Source organism: Podarcis tiliguerta (assembly GCF_965153285.1).
Source record: "Podarcis tiliguerta genome assembly, chromosome: 9".
Classification (NCBI taxonomy): domain Eukaryota; kingdom Metazoa; phylum Chordata; class Lepidosauria; order Squamata; family Lacertidae; genus Podarcis; species Podarcis tiliguerta.
The window spans coordinates 9,895,320-9,921,578 of record NC_139542.1 but is presented as its reverse complement, the minus strand read 5'-3'; the positions used below and the strand labels follow the sequence as shown (position 1 = coordinate 9,921,578).

The 26,259-nt window shown below is 47.0% G+C and overlaps 1 protein-coding gene across 2 annotated transcripts in view; it reads left to right on the top strand.

Annotated features, from left to right (window-relative positions):
- The window catches only part of SCARB2 (scavenger receptor class B member 2), a 34,590-nt gene extending 10,205 nt beyond the window's left edge, over positions 1-24,385 (top strand). Inside the window, exons 3-13 of one of the 2 annotated variants that reach the window (XM_083398492.1) lie at positions 3-150; positions 3,879-4,067; positions 6,614-6,705; positions 8,425-8,544; positions 9,295-9,473; positions 10,974-11,092; positions 13,416-13,489; positions 14,659-14,710; positions 16,617-16,775; positions 16,997-17,068; positions 20,298-24,385. In XM_083398492.1, coding sequence (XP_083254618.1) covers positions 3-150; positions 3,879-4,067; positions 6,614-6,705; positions 8,425-8,544; positions 9,295-9,473; positions 10,974-11,092; positions 13,416-13,489; positions 14,659-14,710; positions 16,617-16,775; positions 16,997-17,026 — 1,162 coding nt within the window. In that variant the 3' untranslated portion in view covers positions 17,027-17,068; positions 20,298-24,385. The remainder of the gene's footprint in view (positions 1-2; positions 151-3,878; positions 4,068-6,613; positions 6,706-8,424; positions 8,545-9,294; positions 9,474-10,973; positions 11,093-13,415; positions 13,490-14,658; positions 14,711-16,616; positions 16,776-16,996; positions 17,069-20,297) is intronic. The other variant, XM_083398491.1, reaches the window with a different exon arrangement.
- The last annotated feature ends 1,874 nt before the right edge of the window (positions 24,386-26,259 follow it).

Genomic DNA, 26,259 nt, shown 5'->3' with positions numbered 1-26,259 from the left:
AGGGAACACAGGCTCCACGTAAATGTTCACTTTTTAGACAACGGCACAAAAGTGTCTTCTCTGAATCCAAAGACTTACTTCTTCGAGCCGGAGATGTCCGTGGGAGACCCGGAAGCTCATCTGATCAGGACTATAAACATGCCTGCACTGGTGAGGTTTCTTTTGGGCGGCTTGCAAGGATTTTATTGTCACTTTTGTGCTGCTTTAATCAGAGACGCCCGTGATTGAACCGTATGCTGTAAAGCATGGGTGGGGGAACTTTTTGCCATGCCAGGTGTTGCTGAACTGCATCTCCCATCATCCCTCTCCATTGTTCGTGCTTGCAGTGGCCAATGGGAGTTGCAGTGCAAACCGGCAAAGTTTAGCCACAGCTGCTGCATAGAAGGTGCCTGTCACGCCTTGCTGGTGGTTCCTGTAGTTTTAAACCCTCTGTGCACCCTACACTTTGATGGTGAGGGGTGAGTAGTCTCTTCCCTTTTAAAAATTGCAATCTGGCGTATTACCAACATCAAGAAGCATCACAAAACAGAACAGATGCAATGAAAAGCAAATGGCATTCATACTCCCTAACCCCAAAGTGTGTGAAATCACAGCCCTGTGCGTCCTTTCACAGCAAAATTACTCAGACAAATGGCTTAAATTTGTCCAGCCTAGCTCACACAAATCTCATGGCTATTATATGTAAAATTCAAAAAATATATATATCCAAGAACAGATCCTTTTTCTGGAGTGATTAGCCATGCAGGCTTCATCTACGGAACCGCCTCTCCTGGTATACCCCGCGGAGGACCTTAAGGTCCACAAATGACAACACTTTGGAGGTCACAGGTCGCAAGGTGGTTAGATTGATCTCAACTAGGGCCAGGGCCTTTTCAGTACTGGCCCTGACTTGGTGGAACACTCTGTCACAAGAGACTAGGACCCTTCGGGACTTGACATCTTTCCGCAGGGCCTGCAAGACAGAGCTGTTCCTCCTGGCCTTTGGTTTGGACTCAGTCTGACCCTTATGTTTCCCTCCCCTTATGGTTTTGATCTATGGGCTACTTTTAAAATGAGGCTGAATTTTAAATTGCATTTTAACCTGTATTTTAAATTGGTCCCCGCCCCCCATTATGTTTTTACTGTAATTTTACTGGTGTTTACTGGTGTTAGCCACCCTGAGCCTGGCTCTGGCCTTATTATTATTATTATTATTATTATTATTATTATTATTATTATTTGTGAGTTCCTTTTCTTCGTTGCAGCAGGGACTCTACACTTGGTAGCCCATGGAGTAATTGATGGAAGCTTGCCTGATATTCCTTTCTTTTTTCTTTCTTTTTTCTAAATTTGGATGGTTGATGCAAATTGCTTCCTATCAGGGAGGAAGACTCACCTGAAACGGGCTGGGCCTGCTTGTCAAAAATCAGATCGTTCTGTGACAGCAGCAAGGGAGTTGTCAACTATTTGCTGTTTATAGAGGGCTTATTTAGAATAAGATCTTACTGAACTATAGACTTGAAGGCAATTCAGGGTGCTATGGGCCGGGGCTCCACCTTGTGGTGGATTGAAGAACTGCAGGCATTTAGGCATTCCATAGGCCAAAGTACACATTACATGGCAGGTGATGGGAATCTCACACATATTTTTCTTATCCTGTGGAGCCATGCCTGGCATAGGGCTGATGGCGATGGCATTTGGAGTTCAAATGCATTAGCAGAAGTTGAGCTTAACCGGAACCCTTGCCTGGAGGGAGCACATTTTACCATTGGATGTAGTCACACTGAGACACTTGAGTTTAGTAAGATAATAAAAAAAGCTAAGATGATTAAAGGAAATACATGCTTGGCAGAAAATAGCCTTGTTCTCTGTAGCCAAGGTGGAGATACAAAGAGGCATGCTTGCTCTTTCATCACTGCAGGAGAGCATAGCTGTCAACTGTCCCTTATTTGGCGGGAAAGTCCCTTATCCCAGCGCTGTGTCCCGCTGCTGTCCCTTATTGATGATGTCCCTTAAATTTCCCGGGTTTCAAAGGAAGCAGCTCCTCTCCCTCCCTCCCTGCCGGCCAGGGAGGAGGGAGGCTCCAACTGTGTTGCTTGGCTGCGTTGCTCACCCAATAAGGAGTCTGAGAATGACTGGGGGGTGGTGCTTGCATGCCTTGTGCCAATCAAATCGGCCGCGTTGCCTGGGGACTTGCCTTTGCTCAGCGCTTCCCAGCGGAGAGGTGACGGTGGTTTCCCTTGCTGCATCCCCTTTGTCGGGTTGCTGCGCTGTGGGAACCACCGCTTGAGACTTTGTTTGGCTGCTGGCTGGGCTTTCTGCCTTTGGCTTGGAGGGGCTCAGAAGTTGAATATACCTGTGCTTGGAAAATCCCATATTTTGGCTGCTAATACTTTATTTTTGAGGCTGCTGGTCCCTTATTTTCAAATCTGTAAGTTGACAGTTATGCAGGAGAGACATGCAAATAGGCCTCCTTTCCCAAGGTAAGGACAAAATAGGAAATGAGGTCGGTCATGAGGTCAGTCACCCTAAGGGTGTCAGTCTGGCATCGTAGGAAGGTCAGTGCAGGTTAAATCAGAAATACAATCTAGGAAGTATGGAGGACCCCCTCTCTATCTACTCTCTCACCCCATGCAAATCCGCCAGTCTTCAATACAAGCTGAGTTGCACTCAGCACTTCCAAAAGATGACTTAACTCTGCCTCCCCTTTCCTTTTGGACTACCATCAGCTACAAAAGGGAAAACATGCATGCATGCAATGTGCAGTTTTACCCTAATGATGTCTCAGTAGCACTTTCCACAAGTTTAACATGTCTTCAAACAAAAACATCTTGGAGGTCCCGAGCCACAGGGAGGTTAGGCTGGCCTCAAACAGAGCCAGGGCTTTTTCGGCTGTGGCTCCATTCCGGTGGAACGCTCTGTCACAAGAGACTAGGGCCCTGCGGGACTTGACATCTTTCCACAGGGCCTTCAGGACAGAGCTGTTCCACCAGGCCTGTGGCCAGGGCACAGCCTGACTCCCTCCTTTGGTAATCCTCACAGAACTCTATCCCAATGGTTGCCATCAATTTGATTTGAACTGATTTTATAATGAATTGATTTTAGAATGCTGTATTATTTTACTGTTGTTAGCCGCTCTGAGCCCGGCTTCGGCTGGGGAGGGTGGGATATTATTATTATTATTATTATTATTATTATTATTATTATTATTATTATTTTAATATTATTTGCAATGGCCCCGTGAGCTAGGGTGGTGCCACTGTGTGCTCCTGAGAGAAAAATGACTTGCCTGTGGCTGCCTGCTTGAGTTTTATGGCCGCCATGAAATTTAAACCGGGAGCTCATGTTACTCGTTTTAGAACGTACATCCTGTTTTTCATTATAAAATACATGCAAAGCAGCTTGCAGAGGGAAGTACTTAAAATATACAGACTACTTTTAAAAAAAATAGCAGAACCAATTATTAAAATCGGTTCCCAATTTTCAGTTCAGTTTCATCTATTTCGGTTTGCCCAAACTCTATTCGTCCCCTCAGGTAGTCTGCTACTGCGGTACATTGACTCCGGTAAAACAGTGCCAAAAGTCAGAGGACCCAAGATTTTGCCAGAAGGTGGCGCCGCTGCCAGCACTGCTTATTCACAGATGGTGGGATGGGGGTGGGCAGGGAGCCTGTGGGGGCACCCAAACTTGGGCTGCCTGAGGCAGCTGCCTGACCCCACCTCATGGGTGAACCGGCCCTACACACCCTCTAGATTCCATTCCCAACCAGTTTTTGGGAGTCAGAACTACAGAGAGTGCTCTTGTGCCTCAGTCCTCCTTGTGGGTTTCCTGCAGAAGCCTGGCTGGTCCCTGTGAGCTCCACATGTTCACAAGCTTTCCTCCTCCTCCTCCTCCATCAGGTTGCAATGAACATGGCTACAGCAACGCCCATGCGTTTCCCTGCAGAGATCTTGCTCATATTATTTGACGAAAACTTGTTCACAACACGTACTGTCCATGAACTGCTGTGGGGCTACACAGACAAGCTGCTCAGCGCCCTACACAAATTCCGCCCCAGTATTGACCCAGACTTCGGCTTTTTTAAAAAGGTAAGGTTCTGACCGCACAATCCTACCTGTTCACAGACTGTCTCGCCAGAGTGGTGCATGCTCTAGTTATCGCCCGCTTGGACTACTGCAATGCACTCTACGTGGGGCTCCCTTTGAAGGTGACCCAGAAACTGCAACTAATCCAGAATGCGGCAGCTAGACTGGTGACTGGGGCGGCCGCCGAGACCACATAACACCGGTCTTGAAAGACCTACATTGGCTCCCAGCACGTTTCCGAGCACAGTTCAAAGTGTTGGTGTTGACCTTGAAAGCCCTAAATGGCCTCGGCCCAGTATCCCTGAAGGAGCGTCTTCACCCCCATCGCTGAGGGCCTTTTGGTGGTTCCCTCATTGCGAGAAGCGAGGTTACAGGGAACCAGACAGAGGGCCTTCTCGGTAGTGGCACCCGCCCTGTGGAACGCCCTCCCATCAGATGTCAAGGAAATAAACAACTACCTGACATTTAGCAGACATCTGAAGGCTCAGGGAAGTTTTTAATGTGTGACCCAGCCAGATGGGTGGGGTACAAATAATAATAATAATAATTAATAATATAATCCAAATTCAAGATCTGCTAGGGTGAGTTTTTGATTGGGTGGATTCTGAGGTTTCCTAGGAGAGCTGGCAAGAGATACACCAGCATAAGTTAGCCAGCACCCCGTCAGCTGGTATAAGCCCCCCACCAAGGGGTGATCCAGGGGTATGTGTTGGGATACTGCCTGGAGACAAAGTCCATCTTGACTCAACGTCGTCTCTGGACATCCATCAATCTCCCGTAGACACGCAGTATCAGCAATTAGCGACAGGAGCTCCAGAAATAGCTTGAAAAGGATCCAGAGCTCTTGCACACTCTATCAGCAGATATGCACAGCAAAAGATGCACCCAGGAGAGCATCATATAGAAGTTTATTCAGTGTTGATCAGAACAGAGAAAAACCATGACTGCCTGCCTCAGATGTCTGGCAGTGAGAGAGACGAAAGCAAAAGACACAACAGAAACATCCTGTGAGACAGGAAATACGCAGGCTGTGACACAAACATCCTGCTCCCTTTTAAGGTGGAACGGAAATATCCTAACAGTATGTTGGGGGCACAGCAGGGCAAGGAGCGATTTACACATATTCCAAACCCTGAGCTTCGAGTTGGGTGGTGCAAGTCACATTCCTCCTGAATGGAGTTTGGCATAGGCACGTCTGGGATAGCTCAGTCAGTACAGCATGTGACTCTTAATATCTGGGTTGTGGATTTGAGCCCCACATTGGGCAAAAGATTCCTGCATTGCAGGGGTTGGAATAGATGACTCTGAGAGTCCCTTCCAACTTTACAATTCTATGATAACTTGGGTCAGCATTTTATAGGTAAGACTGCTTTGTTCCTTACAAGGCAAGGTCTTGCCTGTTTTCTTTGTTATTTGGAGCCATTGCAAACATTTTCTCCCGCATCCTGCCAGTCAAACGGAACAAGGCCTACCCACTCAGCCTTGGATTTTGCTTCAGACCAGCAGCAAAGCTTGCAATCCCAGTATACAATCTGCCATGCACCTGTGTTCAGAGTGCTGCGTATGGTCTGCGCCATCTTGAATAGGGTGGCTGAGAAAATCGGGGAGAAGGGTTTGCTGTTCTGTGTGGACACCGTGGGGCTGGACTGGATGCAGCTGGCTCTTCCCTGTCCCCTCCTTCCTTCATCCATCTGATGTCAGATGAACTTTTATTGCCTGCAGGCATCTTCAGAAGCCCCTTTCAAAGTGTTGTTACAGTGCTTTGAAAGGGACTCTTCAGCGAGAAACTGCTGATCCAGCAACCTTATGGCTGAGGCAGGTGCAGGGCCGCTGAGTGTGCCTTAGCTGAAATGTTCTGGCAGGCCAGATTGAGAGGCTGGGCAGGCCCAGTTCGGTCTACAGGCCAGAAGTGCCCCAGTCCTCTCCCATCACAAGGCTTTGGAACCAGGGATGTTGGAGAACTTCACTCAGCATCTGCAAGCAAACCAACCTATTTAGCACTTCCTAGCTCACTGATAGGGATGCGGGTGGCGCTGCGGGTTAAACCACAGAGCCTAGGACTTGCCGGTCAGAAGGTCGGCAGTTCAAATCCCCGCGACAGGGTGAGCTCCCGTTGCTCGGTCCCTCCTCCTGCCAACCTAGCAGTTCGAAAGCACGTCAAAAGTGCAAGTAGATAAATAGGTACTGCTCCTGCGGGAAGGTAAACGGCGTTTCCGTGCGCTGCTCTGGTTCGCCGGAAGCGGCTTAGTCATGCTGGCCACATGACCCGGAAGCTGAACGCCAGCTTCCTCAGCCAATAAAGCGAGATGAGCGCCGCAACCCCAGAGTCGGTCATGACTGGACCTAATGGTCAGGAGTCCCTTTACCTTTACCTTTACCTAGCTCACTGATACTCAGATTGGCATATTAATCTGGGCTGAAAAGGTTCCCAAGTCCTGTAAGAGGGTGAAGGATCAGTTGTTTCTTTCCTGTCCCGTCATCCCACCAATCACAAAAGCGGTCATGAATGCGAAAGCTCTCTCTCTATCTCACTCGTGTTTTATTTCTAGATGAACGGGTCCGACGATGGCGAGTACGTTGTCCTAAGCGGGGAGAAGAACTACCTTGACCTCACGAAGATCGTCAAATGGAGAGGGAAAGAGTAAGGTTTCTTTCTTTTCCTTTTAATTTGAGCGCTGGACTCCGTGGTTAATAATTCGCGTTTCAAATTTTGAAAGGCAAGGACGTGCAGAGCAAGAGCTCTTGGGCGGTGATGGTGATGATTTGATAGAGGAACATCAGTGTGCTAAGCCAGGGAGCACATTTTGAGAGAGTGCTGCGGGTGCCCATCACAAAATGGCCGCCATGGCATGACACACTAAAGGGAGCACAGTCTTGGGGAAGCTTTCCCCAGAATTGTAATTCCATACCAGAAGACCTTTAAGCTTGTTGCATTTCTGCCTCAGAAATAAAACAGAAGCAGGGAAAAGCGCATTAAAGGAGCGGGGGACCCCAGCAAATTAGGACCCCAAGATTTTCTGTTGCCAGGTGTCCAAACAAATCAGTCGCAGCTCTGACTTCACCCATTGGCTTAAAACACTGGCTGAGTTCACGGAAATCACTTAGAAGGGTACCTGCATGTTTGGGTCCATAACTTTATTTCTAGGAGGGATAGTGTTAAGTTGTGGGTGAACATATCAGACGACACAGCGATTCTTCAAACAGCTCTTGTTTATTCACAGGCCAGGACAGAACTGAACTGAAAGGCTCAGTCAGCCTGCTTATATAGAGCTCCAGTACCACATTACTGTAACAACTTTCTAAAACTATCCAATCACTGAATGTCACTTTTGATCCTTCATTTGCATAACTATCTACAGTATCTCCCTGCTGGCCCAGGGTGAGAACTTCGGTACATAACAGATAGAGTCTTACCTTTTTATTTAAATAAAAGCCCAAGGGCAGCTAAAGAAACCCTTTATGAGCATTGTGGCGCCCATGTGCTCTGCCTTGGCAATCCCCACACTAAACCAAAGGCTGGCCTTCGCCCCCCAAGAACTGGCAGCTCTAAATTTAGACAGGGGGGATGAAAATGGAGCTAACATGGGAGGAATCTGCACACATGGAGAGACAGGTGCTGAAGCTTCGTTTTAGTTGGGCATAAGGATTAAAGCAGCTGTCCCCAAGCCCAATGCTCTCCAGTTGTTCTTGGACTCCGACTCCCATCATCCCGCACCATGGGCCGTGCTGTCTGGGGATGCTGGGAGTTGGAGTCAGGAAAACACAAGGGCACCAGGTTGGAGATTGCTGGACTTTTCAAAGGCTTGGTGGAAGGGGTCGTGGTGTTGTTGTTTTAAAATAAAAAGAGGTAGTTCTTATTTGTTTCTTTTTTAAAAAATAGGAACGGGGTGGCTTTTGTTGGTTCTCTACAAAATGATTCCACACAGGGGAGAATGGGCCGTCTCATTGAAAAGCCCAGGAGGTCTTATTAACATAGCTGGCAACGTTTTCCTTTTTAAAAGGGAAATTCCCTTATTCCGAATAGGATTCCTTGCAAGAAAAGGGAAGCTTTGACAGCTATGCTTATTAAGGCGGTAAGATCGAGGGAGACAAGTTAAGAGGCAGGGTTTAGTAGATAAATATATTGGGCTATAAATAAAAATAAAGGAAGGGGGCAAGGCAGTGGAGATCTTTAAAGTTGAGGACAAAGAAATTCTTCTGCATATGGAATAAGAAGAAACAGAGAAGAGGTTCCATCTGGGGCATGGGGAAGTGACTTGGGAATAATAGCCCTAGACTGTTTTATTTGAGGCTGCTGAAAAACACTGATTTTTCTACCTGCTCATAAGCTGTTCCTCCTCCGTATGTCTTCCCTCTGCAGCTCACTAGACTGGTGGACGTCGCCAACTTGTAACATGATAAATGGAACCGACGGCGATACTTTTCACCCATTGATAGACACCGGTGAAACCATCTACGTTTTCTCGTCAGACTTCTGTAGGTAAGAATGGTGGAAGGTGTTCATATCGTAGTGCTTTTCCTTCTGTCACAACAACACTTAGGAAGGAGCAGATTCAAGCAGGGCACAAGGAAAGTTAACTAGTGCATTTCAGTGGGATATATGAGGCATCCCAAGCCCATAACCTGCTGGTGAACATTGCTAGCGTTGGGTTATCCTTTGTTTGGAATACGTGTAAATCGCTCCTTGCCCTGCTGTGCCCCCAACATACCACGTGTGCGTGTTTGGTCCACGTGTGTGTACTTGTGTTTGGAAGACGGAAGAGAGAAAACGGGGTGGAGAAGCTGAGCTGGAAGCAGCAAACAGGAGCTGGGAACCAGATGCCACAATCCAGAGGAATCGAAAGCCAGGAATACAAACTGGGAAGTCAGATCTTTAGTCCAAAGTCAGAGCCAAGCCGTGTTGCTGCCCAGGCAACAACTCAGCCCTGCACAGGAAGCTTTCATCGTTCTTTCTAATGAGGGGGTGCAATGGCCACCCTAGGTGGGTGAAGTCTGACTGGAACCCATTAATCCATTTCCAGCCAAGCGATGCTCTAACCTGCAGCCTTGTTGGCTCACTGAGTAGGGCAGCAGTTTCCAGCTCGATGGGTCCCTGGCTTTTGCCCCAGGGGTTTCCAGTGACACAGGCCCTCCATTCACACCACAGCAGTCCTGAAGAGTGCACAGTGTGTCTTTTGTTTCCGATTAAAGCCCGCAGCGGAAGCCTTCAGGCTCTTCTTGTCCTTTCCAGGTCCATGTACCTCACGTTTCAGAAGTACGTGACCGTTGAAGGGATCTCAGCCTACCGGTTTTCGCCTCCCGAGATGCTCTTTGCAAATGCCTCCGTCAATCCAGACAATGCCGGGTTTTGTGTACCGGCAGGGAACTGCCTAGGAGCAGGGCTCCTGAACATCAGCGCCTGCAATCAAGGTACGTGAGCCAAAAGGGATGCTAGGGCAGAACAGACTTTGCCAGCCCTGCACACCTCCCTGTGTCATTTTGCAGATTTGTTTGGGTTTTTGTGTGCCTGTATATGTAATCTCTGACTCCTGGAAACCCCCAAAATAGCCCGGCAAGGACTGTGCATCCTCGGTGGGTATGGAATGCTGACTGACAGTTGGAGGGAGCAGGAAATGGAAACTGGGAGAGCAGGGGGCATGCAGTGGAGTATCCTGGGAAAGGGCATGACTGACTGGAAGGAATCCTGAACAGGAGCCCCCCAAGGTGCAGCATTTTTTTGCCAGGGACCGTGCTGAGGAGGGGTGCGCTGAGGAGGAATGGTGGGAGTCTTCCTCTGCTCCGGATCTTGAATCTTTCCAGGAGCAGGAGGGCAGTATAGATTTGGAACAGCGGTTTGCAGAGGGGTATAGTTCAGAAGGCAGAAGCTGGGAAATACTGGATGGGGAACAGCTAGGAGGAGAAGCACTAGGGGAGAGAGAGTTAACAGACTCAGTTTCTCTGGAAAGCGTTCATCCGCTCAGCCCAAGGTCAAGAAGAACAGAAAGCACAGTGGTTGCGAGATCAGGTTGCAAGACGCGGTAGTGACGTGGGGATCTAGGGAGGAAGTGGGGGGAAACCCTTAATTGGGAGCTCCTTCATTCCTAGGAATGGATTATTTGTGATCATTAAAATTTCTAACTGGTAAGAGACTCCTTTCTCTTTGTTCTGCTTATCTACTGCCAAAGGGGAGCGGGGGGAGGAAGCCCCTGAAGCCTGACACCACTTTCCCCCTGTAGGCAAAAGATTCTTGCATTGCAGGGGGTTGGATCAGAGGACCTTTGGGTCCCTTCCAACTCTGCAATTCTATGAAATACTGCTTTGGCACCAGTGAGAATTTTGTGCGCTGGGACGTCCCTGGTTCAGTTCTCACCTCTGGCTCGAATTCATTTGGTGGTCTGTCAGGGAAGCTTCTGCAGGATGGGGATAATGACACTAGCCTGTTTTATAGTTCTGTCGCAAGGCTCACCGAGCGAAGGTGGAGACCTTTGAATGCTTAAAACGTTCCATATAAATTCTAGCGCTTATTATTATTACAGCAACTTCGGTTGATTAGTTATCTGGCTTTTTAATTCATCTTCATGATGTTAAAACAGTGATACTATTGATTATAATTATAATAGTGTAAAGTCCATGAGATTTAAAAGGTGAGCAAAATCAGGACACTTACTTAGCCCTACTTTGGATACAAGACTCAATTTATATCCTGCCTCTCCTACAGCAACCTGAAGGTGGCGTATATGGCTTTGCCCCTCTCCATTTTATCTTCCCAACAGCCCTTGCGAGGGAGGTTAGGTAATGGCTGGCCCAAGGTCACACAGTGAGCTTCATGGTTGAAGGCACTACACCACACGGGCAGAACTGTGGCTGTATGTCCCTTTTCCGTTCATGTGCCCTTTTCCGTTCAGTTTCTGACAGCTGTTCTTCTTACAGGTGCACCAATATTTTTATCGCCCCCACATTTTTACCTATCCGATGATAAGTTTGTCCAGGACATTGATGGCATGCATCCGAATCGGGAGGAGCACGAGACGTATGTGGACATAAACCCTGTAGGTACCCCGCTCTGCCTTATAGTTGTTACGGTTTGGCTTTCAGGAAGGACCTGTAATAATAATAATAATAATAATAATAATAATAATAATAATAATATTATCTGGGCGGCTTTCAACAAAATATTAAAATACAGTAATGCATCAGACATTAAAAGCTTCCCTAAACAGGGCTGCCTTCAGATGTCTTCTAAAAGTCTGGTGGTAGTTGTTCTCTTTGACATCTGGTGGGAGGGTTTCCATATGCCGGGTGCCACTACCAAGAAGGCCCTCTGCCTGGTTCCTTGTAACTTGGCTTCTTGCAGTGAGGGAACCGCCAGAAGGCCCTCGGTGCTGAACCTCAGTGTCCAGGCAGAACGATGGGGGTGGAGATGTTCCTTCAGGTATACTGGACCGAGGCCATTTAGGGCTTTAAAGGTCAGCACTGACACTTTGAATTGTGCTGGGAATGTGAGCTCACGGGGGCCCCTTTCCTTCTCCTTTCAGGGGTGCTAGTTTCCTTTCCCACTTCCTGGTTCGCAGGAGCCACAGTTTGCCGTTGGCATCTGAATTGGGCAAACCATAGTTTGCCAGTGACCAATGGTTTGGCTCCAAACCAGAGCTCGAAATGCAACTTCTGACTCCTCGGGGAGACAAATGATGGTTCAGAGAAACTGCCGTTTGCCAAATGTGGGTGTTGCTGCTGAATAAGGCTGGGAGAGAATCCTCCATGAGGGTTTGGAGAGCTCCTGCCAGTCACTGTAGACAGCGCCGAGATGGATGGGCCAGAAGCTTTATTTGCTAGAAGTCAGTTTCCTCTGATGCTAGGAGCAGCAGGTTGCTCACCTGTAGTACAGGCAACGGCCCATTTACGCAGGGGTTACGTTCCGAGGCACCGCACGTTTAAGTGAAATCCTGTCTATTAGGAACACCATTGGAAAAGCCTGCAAGCACCACAGTCGTTCCCTACAGCTAGACTGGTGACTGGGAGCGGCCGCCGAGACCACATAACACCGGCCTTGAAAGACCTACACTGGCTCCCCATACGTTTCTGAGCACAATTCAAAGTGTTGGTGCTGACCTTTAAAGCCCTAAATGGCCTTGGCCAAGTATACCTGAAAGAGTGTCTCCACCCCCATTGTTCCGCCCGGACACTGAGGTCCAGCGCCAAGCGGCTTCTGGTGGTTCTCTCAATGCGAGAAGCGAAGCTACAGGGAACCAGGCAGAGGGATTTCTTGGTGGTGGCGCCCACCCTGTGGAATGCCCTCCCACCAGATGTCAAGGAAATAAACAACTATCTGACTTTTAGAAGACATCTCAAGGCAGCCCTGTTTAGGGAAGCTTTTAATGTTTAACAGACCACTGTATTTTAATACTTTGTTGGAAGCCGTCCAGAGTGGCTGGGGAAACCCAACCAGATGGGCGGGGTATAAATAATAAATTCTTCTTCTTCTTCTTCTTCTTCTTCTTCTTCTTCTTCTTCTTCTTCTTCTTCTTCTTCTTCCTCAAACTCCAATGCTCCACGGGCCTCAAACGGCTCAAGGGATTGCTAGCCGCTATTTTCGCAGCTCTTTTAGGGCTGTTTTTGCTCCTTTTTGCGCCGCTTCCAGGTTTGCGGTTACTGTATTTTTTGCTCTATAAGACTCGCTTTTTCCTTTCTAAAAAGTAAGGGGAAATGTGTGTGCGTTTTATGGAGCGAATGCAGGCTGCGCAGCTACCCCAGAAGCCAGAACAGCAAGGGGGATTGCTGCTTTCACTGCGCAGCGATCCCTCTTGCTGTTCTGGCTTCTGAGATTCAGAATATTTTTTTTCTTGTTTTCCTCCTCCAAAAACTAGGTGCGTCTTGTGGTCTGGTGCGTCTTATAGAGCGAAAAATACGGTACATGTGCCTTGAAAGCAAATGGAGAGTTGCCTGTATACAGGATTAACAAATTCAGCAAGCAATTAACACGCTTATGGGTCGCCTCCATAAGCAGCAGGAGCCATTGCTTCTGCTGCAGCCCACGTGGCATGGCGAGGAAGCACCATAACTCAGCGGCAGGGCGCATGCTTTGAATGCGAAAGGTCCCGGATTTAACCTCCCAACATCTCCAGGTTGAGGATTTAAAACCCTGGCGAACCTCTGCCAATCAGTGCAGGTAAATCTGAGCTAGATAGGTCAATGACTCTTGGGTTGAGCGCTATTCTCTGCTTCGTAGGGATGTCTCCTTTGGGCACCATCTTAGGATGGTTTATGATGATGGCAGAGGCTTAGATGCAAATAAATAAATACACCGCACACACTAATGCACGTCAATAACCAATTTCTAAAATCTTACTGAGTCACAATTCTTTTATCCCTCAGTTGACAGGAGTGCTGGTCAGAGCAGCCCGGCGACTGCAGATCAATACTTACGTTGAAAAGCTACCCGATTTTATGTAAGTACTCTGTTGGGGTTTTTTAATTTTTAAAAAATTCAGTATAAGAAAACCATTAGAATGAGTCGTATATAAAGCAGGATAGGAGAAGGGGAAGAAAGGGAAAGAAATTAAAAGGCGCAGTAGATACTTGAAAAGATGAGTGAGATTTTTTAGGATATTTAATTATTTAAACTGTATCGCTTTAGCATTTTGATGTTCCCTGGGAACAGGGATTGAGTGCTAAACCGCTCTGGGAATTGTAGCTCTGTGAGAGGGGAGAGGAGTCTCCTAACAGCTGGCAGCATCCTTAACAAGCTGCAGTCCCCAGGATTCGTTGGAGGGAAGCAATGACTCTTAAAGGTAAAGGGACCCCTGACCATTAGGTCCCGTCGTGGCCGACTCTGGGGTTGCGGCGCTCACCTCGCTTTATTGGACAAGGGAGCCGGCGTACAGCTTCCAGGTCATGTGGCCAGCATGACTAAGCCGCTTCTGGCGAACCAGAGCAGCGCACGGAAACGCTGTTTACCTTCCCGCCGGAGTGGTACCTATTTATCTACTTGCACTTTGATGTGCTTTCGGACTGCTAGGTTAGCAGGAGCAGGGACTGAGCAATGGGAGCTCACCCCGTCGCGGGGATTCGAACCGCCAACCTTCTGATCGGCAAGTCCTAGGCTCTGTGGTTTAACCCACAGCACCACCTGCGTCCCTTACAAAGTGGTATAATAGTGTTTCAAAGGTCTGGTGCTGGTTTGGCCAGGGATAAGTGCAAGGGGAGGGGTGACGAGATCTGCCTTTCTGCTGTCTTTGTGCTCCTCTCTTTTCCACCCTCTGACCTTGCTAAGCCACTTCAAGCAGCTTGTGGTATGAGTAGGAGAGAAATTGCATGTGTAGAGAGGTGAGCAGCCTATTATGGCATCTGGATAGGGAGTGCTGCCCTGCCAGCTGAGCTTCTGACTAGGTACCTGTGCTGTACCATTGTGTTGTCAATTTTTAGCCGCACCTCTTGCACTCAGTACAATGGACTGGGCAGACACCTCGTTGGGAGAGCAGAGTTTCCAAAAGCTTTTATCCACTGGGGTTGGGGGTAGTGAAGAGAGCCAGTCTCTGATCTCATAGTACCTGAGAGTGAAGTGGCATTCTATATCGTATGCAACAGTTCTTTCAACTACTTGTTCACCTTCTTTTAGCCAAACAGGCAACATCAGATCCATGTTCCTCCCTGTGTTCTACGTAAACGAGGTAGGCGTTTTTGCAAAACACCTTCTGCTTCTTTACCGCTAACCCACCGTGTTGTGACAGGTGGAACTTATCTGGGGGGGGGGGGCTATATACTGGAAGGAGAATATTTCCGTTCCACCTTAAAGGGAGCAGGCTTTGACAGTCACAGAGTCTGCGTATTTCCTGTTTCACAGGATGTTTCTGTTGTGTCTTTGTTTTCGTCTCTCTATGCCGGAGCACTGAAGCAGGCAGTCATGTTTTTCTTTGTTCTGATCAACGCAGAAATAAACTTGTAAATAATGCTCTCCTGAGTGCATCTTTCGCTGTGCATTATCTGCTGATAGAGTGTGCATAGGCTCTGGAATGTGGGAAGCTATTTCTGGAGCTCCTGTCGCTAATTGCTGATACTGCGTGTCTACGGGAGATCGATGGACGTCCGGAGATGACATGGAGTCATGATGGACTTTGTCTCCCTGGCAGTATCCCAACACTTATCTTGGGGGGGGGGGTGTATACTGCAAGGAGAATTGTTGGGGAATAATGTGGATTCTGAAATCTCAGAAGCTAGAGAAGCTGCAGAATAACGTTTACTTGAAGAGGGAGAGAATGCTTTAGTGAAGGGGTTAGCAAACTTTTTCAGCAGGGGGCTGGTCCCCTGTCCCTCAGACCTTGTGGGGGGCTGGACCATATTTTTTTTAAAAAATTAAAATGAACGAATTCCTATGCCCCACAAATAACCCAGAGATGCATTTTTAATAAAAGGACACATTCTACTTATGTAAAAACACGCTGATTCCCGGACCGTCCACAGGCTGGATTTAGAAGATGATTGGGCTGGATCCGGCCCCTGGGCCTTAGTTTGCCTACCTATGCTTTAGTGCATAGATCATTAGTCTTCCTTGCCTTGATTGCCAAAAACAGAATAAATATGACTTAGTCTACTTGCACGATGTGCGTAGGTTGCGGAATTCAGTGCTCTTTGTGCGGAATTTGCATTGCCTACATGTGGAGCTCTACGAGGGTGGTGGTGGGTTACCAAACTTCCAGGAAGACCTTCCTTTCATGTTATTGTTATGTTACTCAGCGTACAATTAGAGAGCAGTACAGGGAAGGGAAGAACACGGCTGCAAAATTTGAAGTCACCTGCAACAGCAAAAATATATTGGGTGTGGTCCTGGGAAAAGGAAGACACTGAAAGGGTTCAGGGTATTAGCTTACAGATTTACCTTAGGCTGCAGGGGCAAATTTATGCGGCAGGAGAAGCTTGCTGATTATGTAATTAGCATCCCGCTTAATGCCAGGATAGCTTCTAAGTGGATCACAAAACATAAAAACCAATTGTGCAACATGGGTGTAATACAGATGGATTAGGAACGCACCGTAATTAAAATAAAAAAAATGAAGCAATCTCAATAAAATGTTTATGCCCACGACAAAAAAAGTGCAAGCCTGCACAAATTACAAGGTATTTTACTTGGTACAATTGAATGTGCCTTTCAAGCCGAATTTCCTTCTGGGAGGGACGGGGCAGTGATGCACTTTGAGTTTCAGTGCAGCCCATCCCATTAACACATTAATGCAGTCATTAAAACAGCAGACTCAGATCGAGGGAATGTCTGTATGAGAAGGTTGCTTCCAAGAGCCGGCGGGATGCCCATGCAGATGAGGCCTTTTGTATTTCAGCAGGGAGCTCATTCCACAGCACCAGTTTGAGACACAATCTAAATCAGCCTTCCCCAGTCTGCTTGCCCTCCCGACTTTTTTGACTACATCTCCCATCAGCCCCACTCAGGCAGCATAGCAAGTCGAAAACATCTGGCAGGCAGCGTGTCGACAAAGGCTGATCTGAATTATATTTGACTAGAGTCGTGTGGATAACAGAATGAATCTATGTCTCTCTCCTCCCTGCCCCCTTTTTATCCTGCAGAGTGTCGTGCTGGACAAAGCATCCGTGGCAAAACTGAAGACTGTTCTTCTTGAAACTGCGGTGATGACCAGTGTCCCCTATATTATCATGGCACTAGGGATTCTTTTTGGTGCTCTGTTCGTTGCGCTTGTCTGCAAGCCCTTACGGGCGAGGGAGGAGGTAAGGTAGCTCTTGGATCTGACTTTCCCCCTTTGCTTTCTCTGTACCTCTCTTATTTTGTTCATTTTCATAAAAATCAAAACCTTTCCCTTTTTTTAAATTTTCTCTTGATTTTGACTTACTTTCTTCATGCAATCACCAGAAAGATTTTGTGTTTTTGTTTTATTCCTTTCTCTGTTGTGTCTTCCTTTTATTTGTTTCTTCCGAAATGCTGGTTCTAGGGCAGCGAAGGTTTAGTAGACACAGAGTAAGCACCTTTCCGCAAACGTTCAGCAGCTGTCTTGAGACACATGGTAAGATCAGCAAAGTCCCTATCTCTTTCCTAATCCTCCTTCCTAGCTACAATCCTTATTCGCTAAGGAGAAACGGTTAGCTAGTGAACTCCAAAGTCTCAAGGTCTGTTTCGCACATGTATGATGACCATCATTCATTGACGGTAATGACTTGCACATTTGCATGACTAATTAATTGCCAACAGTAGTTTTTTTCACATAGCCCAATATCAGCTCAAACTGGGAATGGACGGATCAGTCAATATATTCCCCATCTGTGGCAGTTTGCAATGCCCATCTTGTTCCCTTTTTGACTTAAAAAAAAATCAGTATGAAAACCACCTTTGTATACACATTTAAAGACTTACTTTATCACAAAATGTGTATTTTTCGCTCTGCGTGAATGTGCATTTCGCCCTAAAGCACACATCTTTTGAGTCGAGAACAACAAACACATGCATGTGTGAACCAGCCTTAAGGTCAACACTCCTCGCTTGAAGGTCTTGGCAATCTCACTCCTGCACCCCAAGCAAGGTTGGGACGTTTAGGCTGCAGTTCTTACCCCACTTACTAGGAGTAAGCCCCATTGAATTCAGCGGGGCTTAACTTCTGAGCCGACGTAGTTAGAATGGCACCGTTGCTTGGTTGATTAGTCAAGTCGCCTTGTGAGCATGTGTGTGCTTGCGAGAGAAAGCGAGAGAAGGGGGTGCCCTTCTTAAGGTGATGTCCATTCAGATATCTGTGTGCTGTGGGTCAGGGCCCTAGCCCAGTGGTAGAGTATTTGCCAGGTCCAGTCCCCAGCATCTGTAGGTGCAGCTGCCAGTCAGTGCAGACAATCCTGAGCTGGATGAACTGTTGGTCTGACTGCAAGAGGCAGCTTCCTGTGTTGCTGTGTTCCCCTATTGAATAAGAAAGAGAGCGTGGTCTTTTCCCCTAAGCTAGAGATACAGCTTTCCTCATGTGTGGATTTAATTCACTGACTAAAATTCTTCTAGTTCTACTAGACATTGACCGAAATAAATCATATATAATCCTAATCCTACAACACCTTAACTAGATTTATTTAGTCAGGAACAGTCCTAGTTACTGTTTTCTTGTTTTAATTTTATACACATTTTCTTCCATTCCTCCTTCCATAATAATAATAATAATAATAATAATTTATTTGTACTCTGCCCATCTGGCTGAGTCTCTGGGTGGCTTCTAACAAAGATTAAAATACATTAAAATGTCACTCATTAAAAACTTCCCTAAACAGGGCTGCCTTCAGCTGTCTTCTAAATGTCAGGTAGTTGTTTATCTCTTTGACATCTGATGGGAGGGCGTTCCACAGGGCGGGCGCCACTACCAAGAAGGCCCTCTGCCTGGTTCCCTGTAACTTGGCTTCTCACAGTGAGGGAATTGCCAGAAAGCCCTCGGCACTGGATCTCAGTGTCCGGGCTGAACGATGGGGGTGGAAACACTCCTTCAGGTATACCGGACCGCGGCCATTTAGAGGTCAGCAGCAACACTTTGAATTGTGCTCGGAAACGTACTGGGAGCCAATGCAGATCTCTCGGGACCAGTGTTATGTGGTCCAGTCACCAGTCTAGCTGCCGCATTCTGGATTTATTGTAGTTTCCGGGTCACCTTCAAAGGTAGCCCCACATAGAGCGCATTGCAGTAGTCCAAGCGGGAGATTACACAACAACCATGCAAGGTTGATTGGCCCAAAGTATCCTTGCAATCATTGTGGGCTAAGTGAGAATGTGAACCCAGGTCTCCCCAGTCCAAGTTGAGTACTTAGGAGCACGCCCAAAAAAGAAGCCCACCCTCATTTGAAAGTTGGCGGAGGGACACCGGACTGCTCCTAGAGTCTTTCCCCCACTCTGCCTGTTGCGCGGGCTTCGTTTCTGAGCAGCTTCTTGCAACCGCAAAAGCAAACCTGCGTCTGTGTTGGTGTGCGCCATGCGGCTTTGCTTGGGGTGTCCGTCACGGTGGTGGGTTTTGTCCAAAACGAGAGAGAGAAGAAACAAGCAAGGGGTGTTGTTCTGTTGCTGGCCGGACACCGGTTTCTCAGTTGAACCTAGAGGCAGCATTACCCGGTGGGCTGGAGCTGCAGTCACTTCTGCTTCCAGGAAGCGAGAGCAGAAAGCATTGGGGAGGTCAGCGCGGTGCAGGTGCACCAGCGGAAACCCTGGGTTGGCTCCACCAGTGCTTTCGCAGAAAGCGGCAGCGGTTCTGCTTCGCCAGGTGAACCCCTTCTCCCCTGCTTCTCCCTGTCCTTCTCACTCTGCTCCCCCCAGAAGCAATTTTACCTACTGCGCTTATGGGTTAACTAAGAGACTGCATGGAATAGGGCTTGCCAAGTCTTGCGGCCATGGTGATGGGTTTTGGGGAGTGGGGGGTGGGTATTGCCAGTTGTTTACTTTTAGGTAAGAATTTTCAGTATGCAAAATGTGTCCAGTTTTTTTTGGGGGGGGGGCGACAACAGCTGGTTTTTATCATAGGAATGTTGAGGGTGCAATTCCCAATTTGTCAATTGGCCGGGGAGGCTGGAAGATTTGTCCAGAATTTGGATCCAAGTTACATTTGAGGGCAGTGCACTTCATCTAATGGAGAGTCATGTTATCTTGACTTGCTTTCAGATTTCTCAGTTCGATGGTGGAGATGAAAACTTCCCCGCATGTAGAAATCTGACATATGAGGGGGGAGGCTAGACTTGAAAGCCTGTCCCTGGTGTGCTAATTTTCCACAAGCAGGGAGATAATTGCTATAACTGGACATTCAAATGTACCACACCTCCAGTCTGAAATGGTAGAGTCTTTAGAACATGGTGCATTAAGACACACAACTTTTCAAAGGAGAACCTATGACCATGACATGATAGATATCTAAGATCATTTCCCTAAAAGCCATATACATCATATCCCTGCTGTAATTTTCCAAATATATGTGCTTGTGTGATCTTTTAAGGCATATACATAACACAGACTTCAACTAATTTCGTGAAATTCTCTGCCCACCCACCCCAAATTGTAATTCTGCGAGTGGAGCTGGGGATCTCTTAATACTCAGCACCCACCCTAAACCATAAGTCCCAGAATTATTTGCGGGAAGCTGTGACAGTTTTACAGGTATAAAACCGAGACACTTCTACAGTGTAAGGGAAGCACATGCTGTATTTCTCAGCCTTGGATTGCAATATTGATACCTGTCAGGATAGCACCTTTCAGTTCTGTGTTTTCTTTCCTTCCTGTCTTAATTGCAGGCTTCCGAAGACGAGAGAGCGCCGCTCATCCGGACATCGTGACTCAATTTCCCCAGCAACAACAAGAACAACACTATTCAGAAACGAGCTTAGTGATGACTGAACTATGCAAACTGCTCTTACCTGCAACCACTACGCTGTACAACAGTCTTGACCGTCTCCCCTGCACACTAATATATGTTAACATTCTGTTTCGGGTTTTGCGGCATTCAGGAAGGGTTTGCTTTGTGAAAAGTGGACTGCTGTTTGAAGCGTGGAGGTTGCAGTGCTGCCTTTTCTAAAAAGCTGGAGCAAAGGCAACTTCCGTTGTCTTCCGAGATTGCAAAAAGCAGCGTTCTAATATCCCTGTGTGGCTATAGACACTTGCACTGGTGTTCTCCCATTGACTCCCATGGGACTGTAGTGGTGTAGGTGTCTGTGGATCGGCCCCTTTTGTTTGCCTGTTTGGCAGGCCATAGGAGTTTGTGTCAGCTGCAATGGGTCCGTTTTTATTTATTAGAATCACTAGGTACAATCCTGCCCTTCAGTAACCTGACTTACTGCCAGTCTCTCTGACCTACTAGGCATTTTAGTTTCCTCCTTGTGTCCATTTTCACATTGCATAGCTGGGAATGTTTTGTCGGTCTAGCTAGCTCATGATCTTGATCCTACGATGCAAAGGGAGATCTCCAGCCTCCATCGCATTTTCCGCGGGTATGGCTGCAGAACTAACACAGCCCACCCTTCTACCATACTGCTCTGCATCCATTGGATCGATTTTGGGGTGGTTCCCCATGAATGCATACCTGTGAAAGTGACCTGGAGCCGGTCTAGCAGTGCACTTGGGAGTCACAGATACCTGGTCCAGTGGGCTATTTTAAAAACGTGTCCAATTCGCCACCTGTCTTTTAGGTGAATTGGTGTGTCTTCCCACCGGCCGCCATGCAAATGTTTTCTAAAAGCTGGTCTGTGGGTAGAAAATGTTTCCCGAGAGCCGGCTCTCAAGTATTTGATAAGGAACACTAAGGGAGTGCATTTGAATCGGCACACCTGTAAAGATCACTGGTTGCTCTTTTTCCATGGGCTGCCTAAAATTGTCAAAAGACGTGCCCCTCTTGCATTCTCTGTGAGGTGTCCCTACAGACCAAACCAAGCCCTTGACATGCTACCTCGAAGGGGCTAGGAAATGCCAATGCTGTCCTTTTGCCCTTGACTCTGCCAGCAGGAGCCTCCCATCACTGCAAAAATGCTGAAAGTGCAGGCAGGTAGAAGCAGCCATCAACAGTATCTTTGCTGGCGGCAGCCAACCTTACATTGCCACCCCCCCAAAAAACCCCAGGCATTTTGGGATGGGCAGGGAGAGCTGCCTTAGCTGGATCAGCTATTGGCAATGGACCTGAGCTCTCTGGCCAAGCCAGCCTAGAGTTGGTGTAACAGCAATGGGCAGCTTTTATTGCCATCCTGTTCTGCGGTGGCAGGAGGGCTCTGTGTGCAATGGTGGTTTTGCTGCTTGATTCAGCCCCGCTGCTCCCAGCCTGGAGTTGCAATTGCTTCCCTAGTTTCTTTAGACATAATCTCCGAATAAGCCAGTTTCTCTGATCTAGCAGCATTTTAAGAGACCTCTCAGTGAGAGGCCTCTAGCTGTGCCAACCCTCTCTTCCTGTCTGCTTATCTGGAAAGAAACATTTGAGCCTCCCCGAGTGTAAAAAGGCACAAACTTACATTGTGAGGTCTGGAAGAGGAAAGGGCTGCGTCGCCTAATGGGGAGTTTAAGGCACCTGAATCAGAAGCCTGTGGAAAAAGAGCTGTGCTGTTGTCTTGCGCAGGTGTGCACACTGGAGAAGAAGGGAAGAGTTGGATTGCAAGCTACCTTCGCTGGAGAGAAGGTAGCTCCAACCACTAGGTCAAACCAACCTACGTTACTTAATGACCAGCTGAGCCTCTTCTGAGAGGCCCAGCTCATACTTAGATAGGTATAGCAAGCAACATAACCTGCCAGTGTTCTGTGCACTTTTTCTTCCTTATGTAATCTGCATTGCTTCTGGCATTACCTAAAATCTCATTCTGCCTGCTGACCAAATGCCCCATTACTATATTTAAAGATCTCTTATTGATTCTTCAAAGTAACATGGTATAACTATCCCCCCCATCCAAACGCCCCATTATTGAGTTGATTGCATTTCCCTCTCTCATTGGAAAAGCAATGATTACCTGAAGCTGTGGTAGAAAGCAGTTTCCCCATCTGTTTTTGGAGTGGTTGTCAAGACACACAACTTTTTGTCATTCATAGTGTTCACTAAGAACAGTTATTCCTTTATTTCAGTTGTGCTGGAATGTGTCGCTGGAATTCCTTTTCTGGAGCAGCCGAAAGACCCATCTGGTCCACTGTTCCATTTCCAGCTGTGGTTTCACCAGTGGCCTTCCAGATGTTGTCCAACTCCTGATTTCATTAAAGACCTCAAGTCTATGTAGGAGAAAGAGATGGTTCTCCCATTACTAGACCCTGAGAGTCATCTCATGGAAGGAAGCTGCCCCGTGGTTGTCCAATGGAGGCTGCAGGCATTGCAGATTGATGTGCATCCTTAATTGTTTCCTTGGAAGCTTGTGCAAATTATTTCCCGCAGTACATTTACAAAATTATAGCATGAACATTTACACTTAAAGCAGTTGGAACACATCATTGCTTAAAATAACTGGAAGGCAACAGGGAGGCTGCTTGTATATATTTCTGAGGGTACAAAGAAGCAAAAGATAACTTAGAACCATGAATAGTATTAGTACAGTATTATTTCTGATAGATGCGCCTCTACAGCTAGGTCATTGGCTCAGATCACCTTTCAGTGTTCATTTAAAAGGAATTCCAAGTTCTTGAAATTGCCCCTTCGATGCTGCCTCTCAGTCTTAGTATTAGGGGGTTGAGTAGTGTTTAGGCCCTCCTAACAGTGCAAAGCCTCCCAGGCTGCTTATGTTATGTGGGAGTTGGGAAAGATGGCACTCCAGGTTCACTATGACTCAATGTGATCCCAGATTATTAGCCATGCTGGCTGGTGCTGATTGGAGTCCAACAACGTCCGCAAGGCCACAGTCTCTCCTCCCTTGTTTATAGTGTCTGGTCAAGGCAGGGAGATTGTGCGCAGTACTATCACAAGTGGCTAAAGCGAGGGCTGCGCAATGTTTCTAAAACACCGAGCAGCCCTCATAAAAGGTTGCCTGTCCTGTGTCTCTAAATTTAGGCAGAACCATGTATACAACAGGGTGGGCCAGCTGCTTGCTGTGGACGACTGAGTGAAGGCAAAGTTAGTGAAAGAGCAAAACTGAAAGGTCCAGGATCCTTTCCTATTTTTGGTTTGAGGGGTGGCGATGGTGACATTTGTGGGCACTTTTTTCTAGTTGTAGTGGAGACTGTTTGCTTCCCTGTTAAATAGTTCTGCTGCAAGAAACGTCTCCTGAAGCTGTGGATGAGCCATCTTTCAAGGAAGCTTGTCATCTTCCGACAGAGGAGCTCCTAGGCGACTTTGGGATTTCCTGAAACATAAGTTCTCTTGTGGGCTGCGCTGACATAACTAATGGTTTGTAAGGGCTTATTTAAATTGCTCGGAGAGCTTCAGGTACAGAATATTTATAAGACTGGTGTAAGCCAGGAAACCTGTATTAGGGCCATATATGATGTGGACCTAAGTTTTCCCGAGGCCACAACAATAGTTGATGACGAGTTTATCTTAACCATCACACTGTAGAAGCAGTAAAAAAAGCCTACTATCAAATCTCTCTTCAATAATACTTCTCCATATTTAAAACATGTTTAGTGGTACAGCCAGAAAATCTCTAGGGACATGTCACAGTTGACAGCTTTTTAATGCAAAAAAAGAGGAATCTAGTATCAGGAGACAAACTATGAAAAAGATTCAGCTCTTATTTGGGGCAATTCTTTGTAGGTCAATCATGGTAGTTACTCCAAAGCAAAAAGAATGCCCTTTTTTGGTGGGGGGTATCTAACACTGACTCTTTACACTCAGCCCTGTTAGTAATGAACGAAGTGGACTGTTGTCATGTCAATGAACTGTTGTCATGTTAATGGGAATCTCACATTAAATGGCTTTTTTGTTTCATTGCCTTTTCTCCTTATTCTTGTAACTTGCATTTCTGAATATTTTCCTCCAAAGGAACATCTGTTTAGTTAGTGAATCTCCCTCTATGTAAAAAAATGCCAACCAGGCCTGTTCTAGTTCTGCTGCTTCTGAGAGAAGACAGTAGGAAATCCTGTCCATTTACAGTGGTACCTCGGATTACATACGCTTCAGGTTACATACGCTTCAGGTTACACACTCCGCTAACCCAGAAATAGTGCTTCAGGTTAAGAACAGAAATCTTGTTCTGGTGGCGCGGCAGCAGCAGGAGGCCTCATTAGCTAAAGTAGTGCTTCAGGTTAAGAACAGTTTCAGGTTAAGAACAGACCTCCGGAACGAATTAAGTACCGTATTTTTTGCTCTATAAGACTCACTTTTTCCCTCCTAAAAAGTAAGGGGAAATGTGTGTGCGTCTTATGGAGCGAATGCAGGCTGCGCAGCTATCCCAGAAGCCAGAACAGCAAGAGGGATTGCTGCTTTCACTGCGCAGCGATCCCCCTTGTTGTTCTGGCTTCTGAGATTCAGAATATTTTTCTTGTTTTCCTCCTCCAAAAACTAGGTGCGTCTTATGGTCTGGTGCGTCTTATAGAGCGAAAAATGTGGTACTTAACTTGAGGTACCACTGTATATGCTTGGGCCAGGTGAGCAGATACATTCTTACCTGCCAGTTGTCCAGGTGACAAATGCTAAGACGACCAGATGCCTGTGGCAAGTCCATAAGCAGGAATGAATGCAGCCCCACTCTGCCCATGGGTGATTCTCACAACTGGGATTCAGAGACATGCTGCCTAGAATCATAGAAGAGTTGGAAGAGACCACAAGGGCCACCGAGTCCAACCCCCTGCCAAGCAGGAAACACCATCAGAGCACTCCTGACATATGGTTGTCAAGCCTCTGCTTAAAGACCTCCAAAGAAGGAGACTCCACCACACTCCTTGGCAGCAAATTCCACTGTCGAACAGCTCTTACTGTCAGGAAGTTCTTCCTAATGTTTAGGTGGAATCTTCTTTCTTGTAGTTTGGATCCATTGCTCCGTGTCCGCTTCTCTGGAGCAGCAGAAAACAACCTTTCTCCCTCCTCTATGTGACATCCTTTTATATATTTGAACATGGCTATCATATCACCCCTTAACCTCCTCTTCTCCAGGCTAAACATGCCCAGCTCCCTTAGCCGTTCCTCATAAGGCATCGTTTCCAGGCCTTTGACCATTTTGGTTGCCCTCCTCTGGACACGTTCCAGTTTGTCAGTGTCCTTCTTGAACTGTGGTGCCCAGAACCTCTGACAGTGGAGGATAGAACATCTAGTAGTTACTGATGATAGCCTTATCCTCCATGAATTTGTCTAATTCTCTCTTAAAATTATCAAAATGGATTGCCATTATTGCCTCTTGTAGGAGCAAATGCCATCGTTTAACTACTATGCGCCAGAGGCGAATTTAGGGCAGCAATGACCATTTCCATCGCTCTGGGCACAGAGCCTAGGAGAGTTGTAAGGTATCGCATTGAAGATGTACTCCACTAAGCAGGACGGAAGGCAGGGGCACTGAATTTTGGCCTCGGGTGAGGCGCCATTGAAATTGGAAAGACCAAAGTCTGCCCCTGTACGCACCGTGTGCTTTCTAGCTGTCCCAGAGTTCTGGGGAGTCATTTCTCATTAGTATGGCCTAAATCATACTTTCTACAGTTTCCCTTGCCTCTGAAAAGGATCTTGGTATTATTATGGCTGGATTAAACGCAAAAAAGCTAAAGCAAAAGACCACAAAATCTCTGAAATCACAATGAGGTACAGTGGCACCTCGGGTTTACATACGCTTCAGGTTACATTCGCTTCAGGTTACAGACTCCACTAACCCAGAA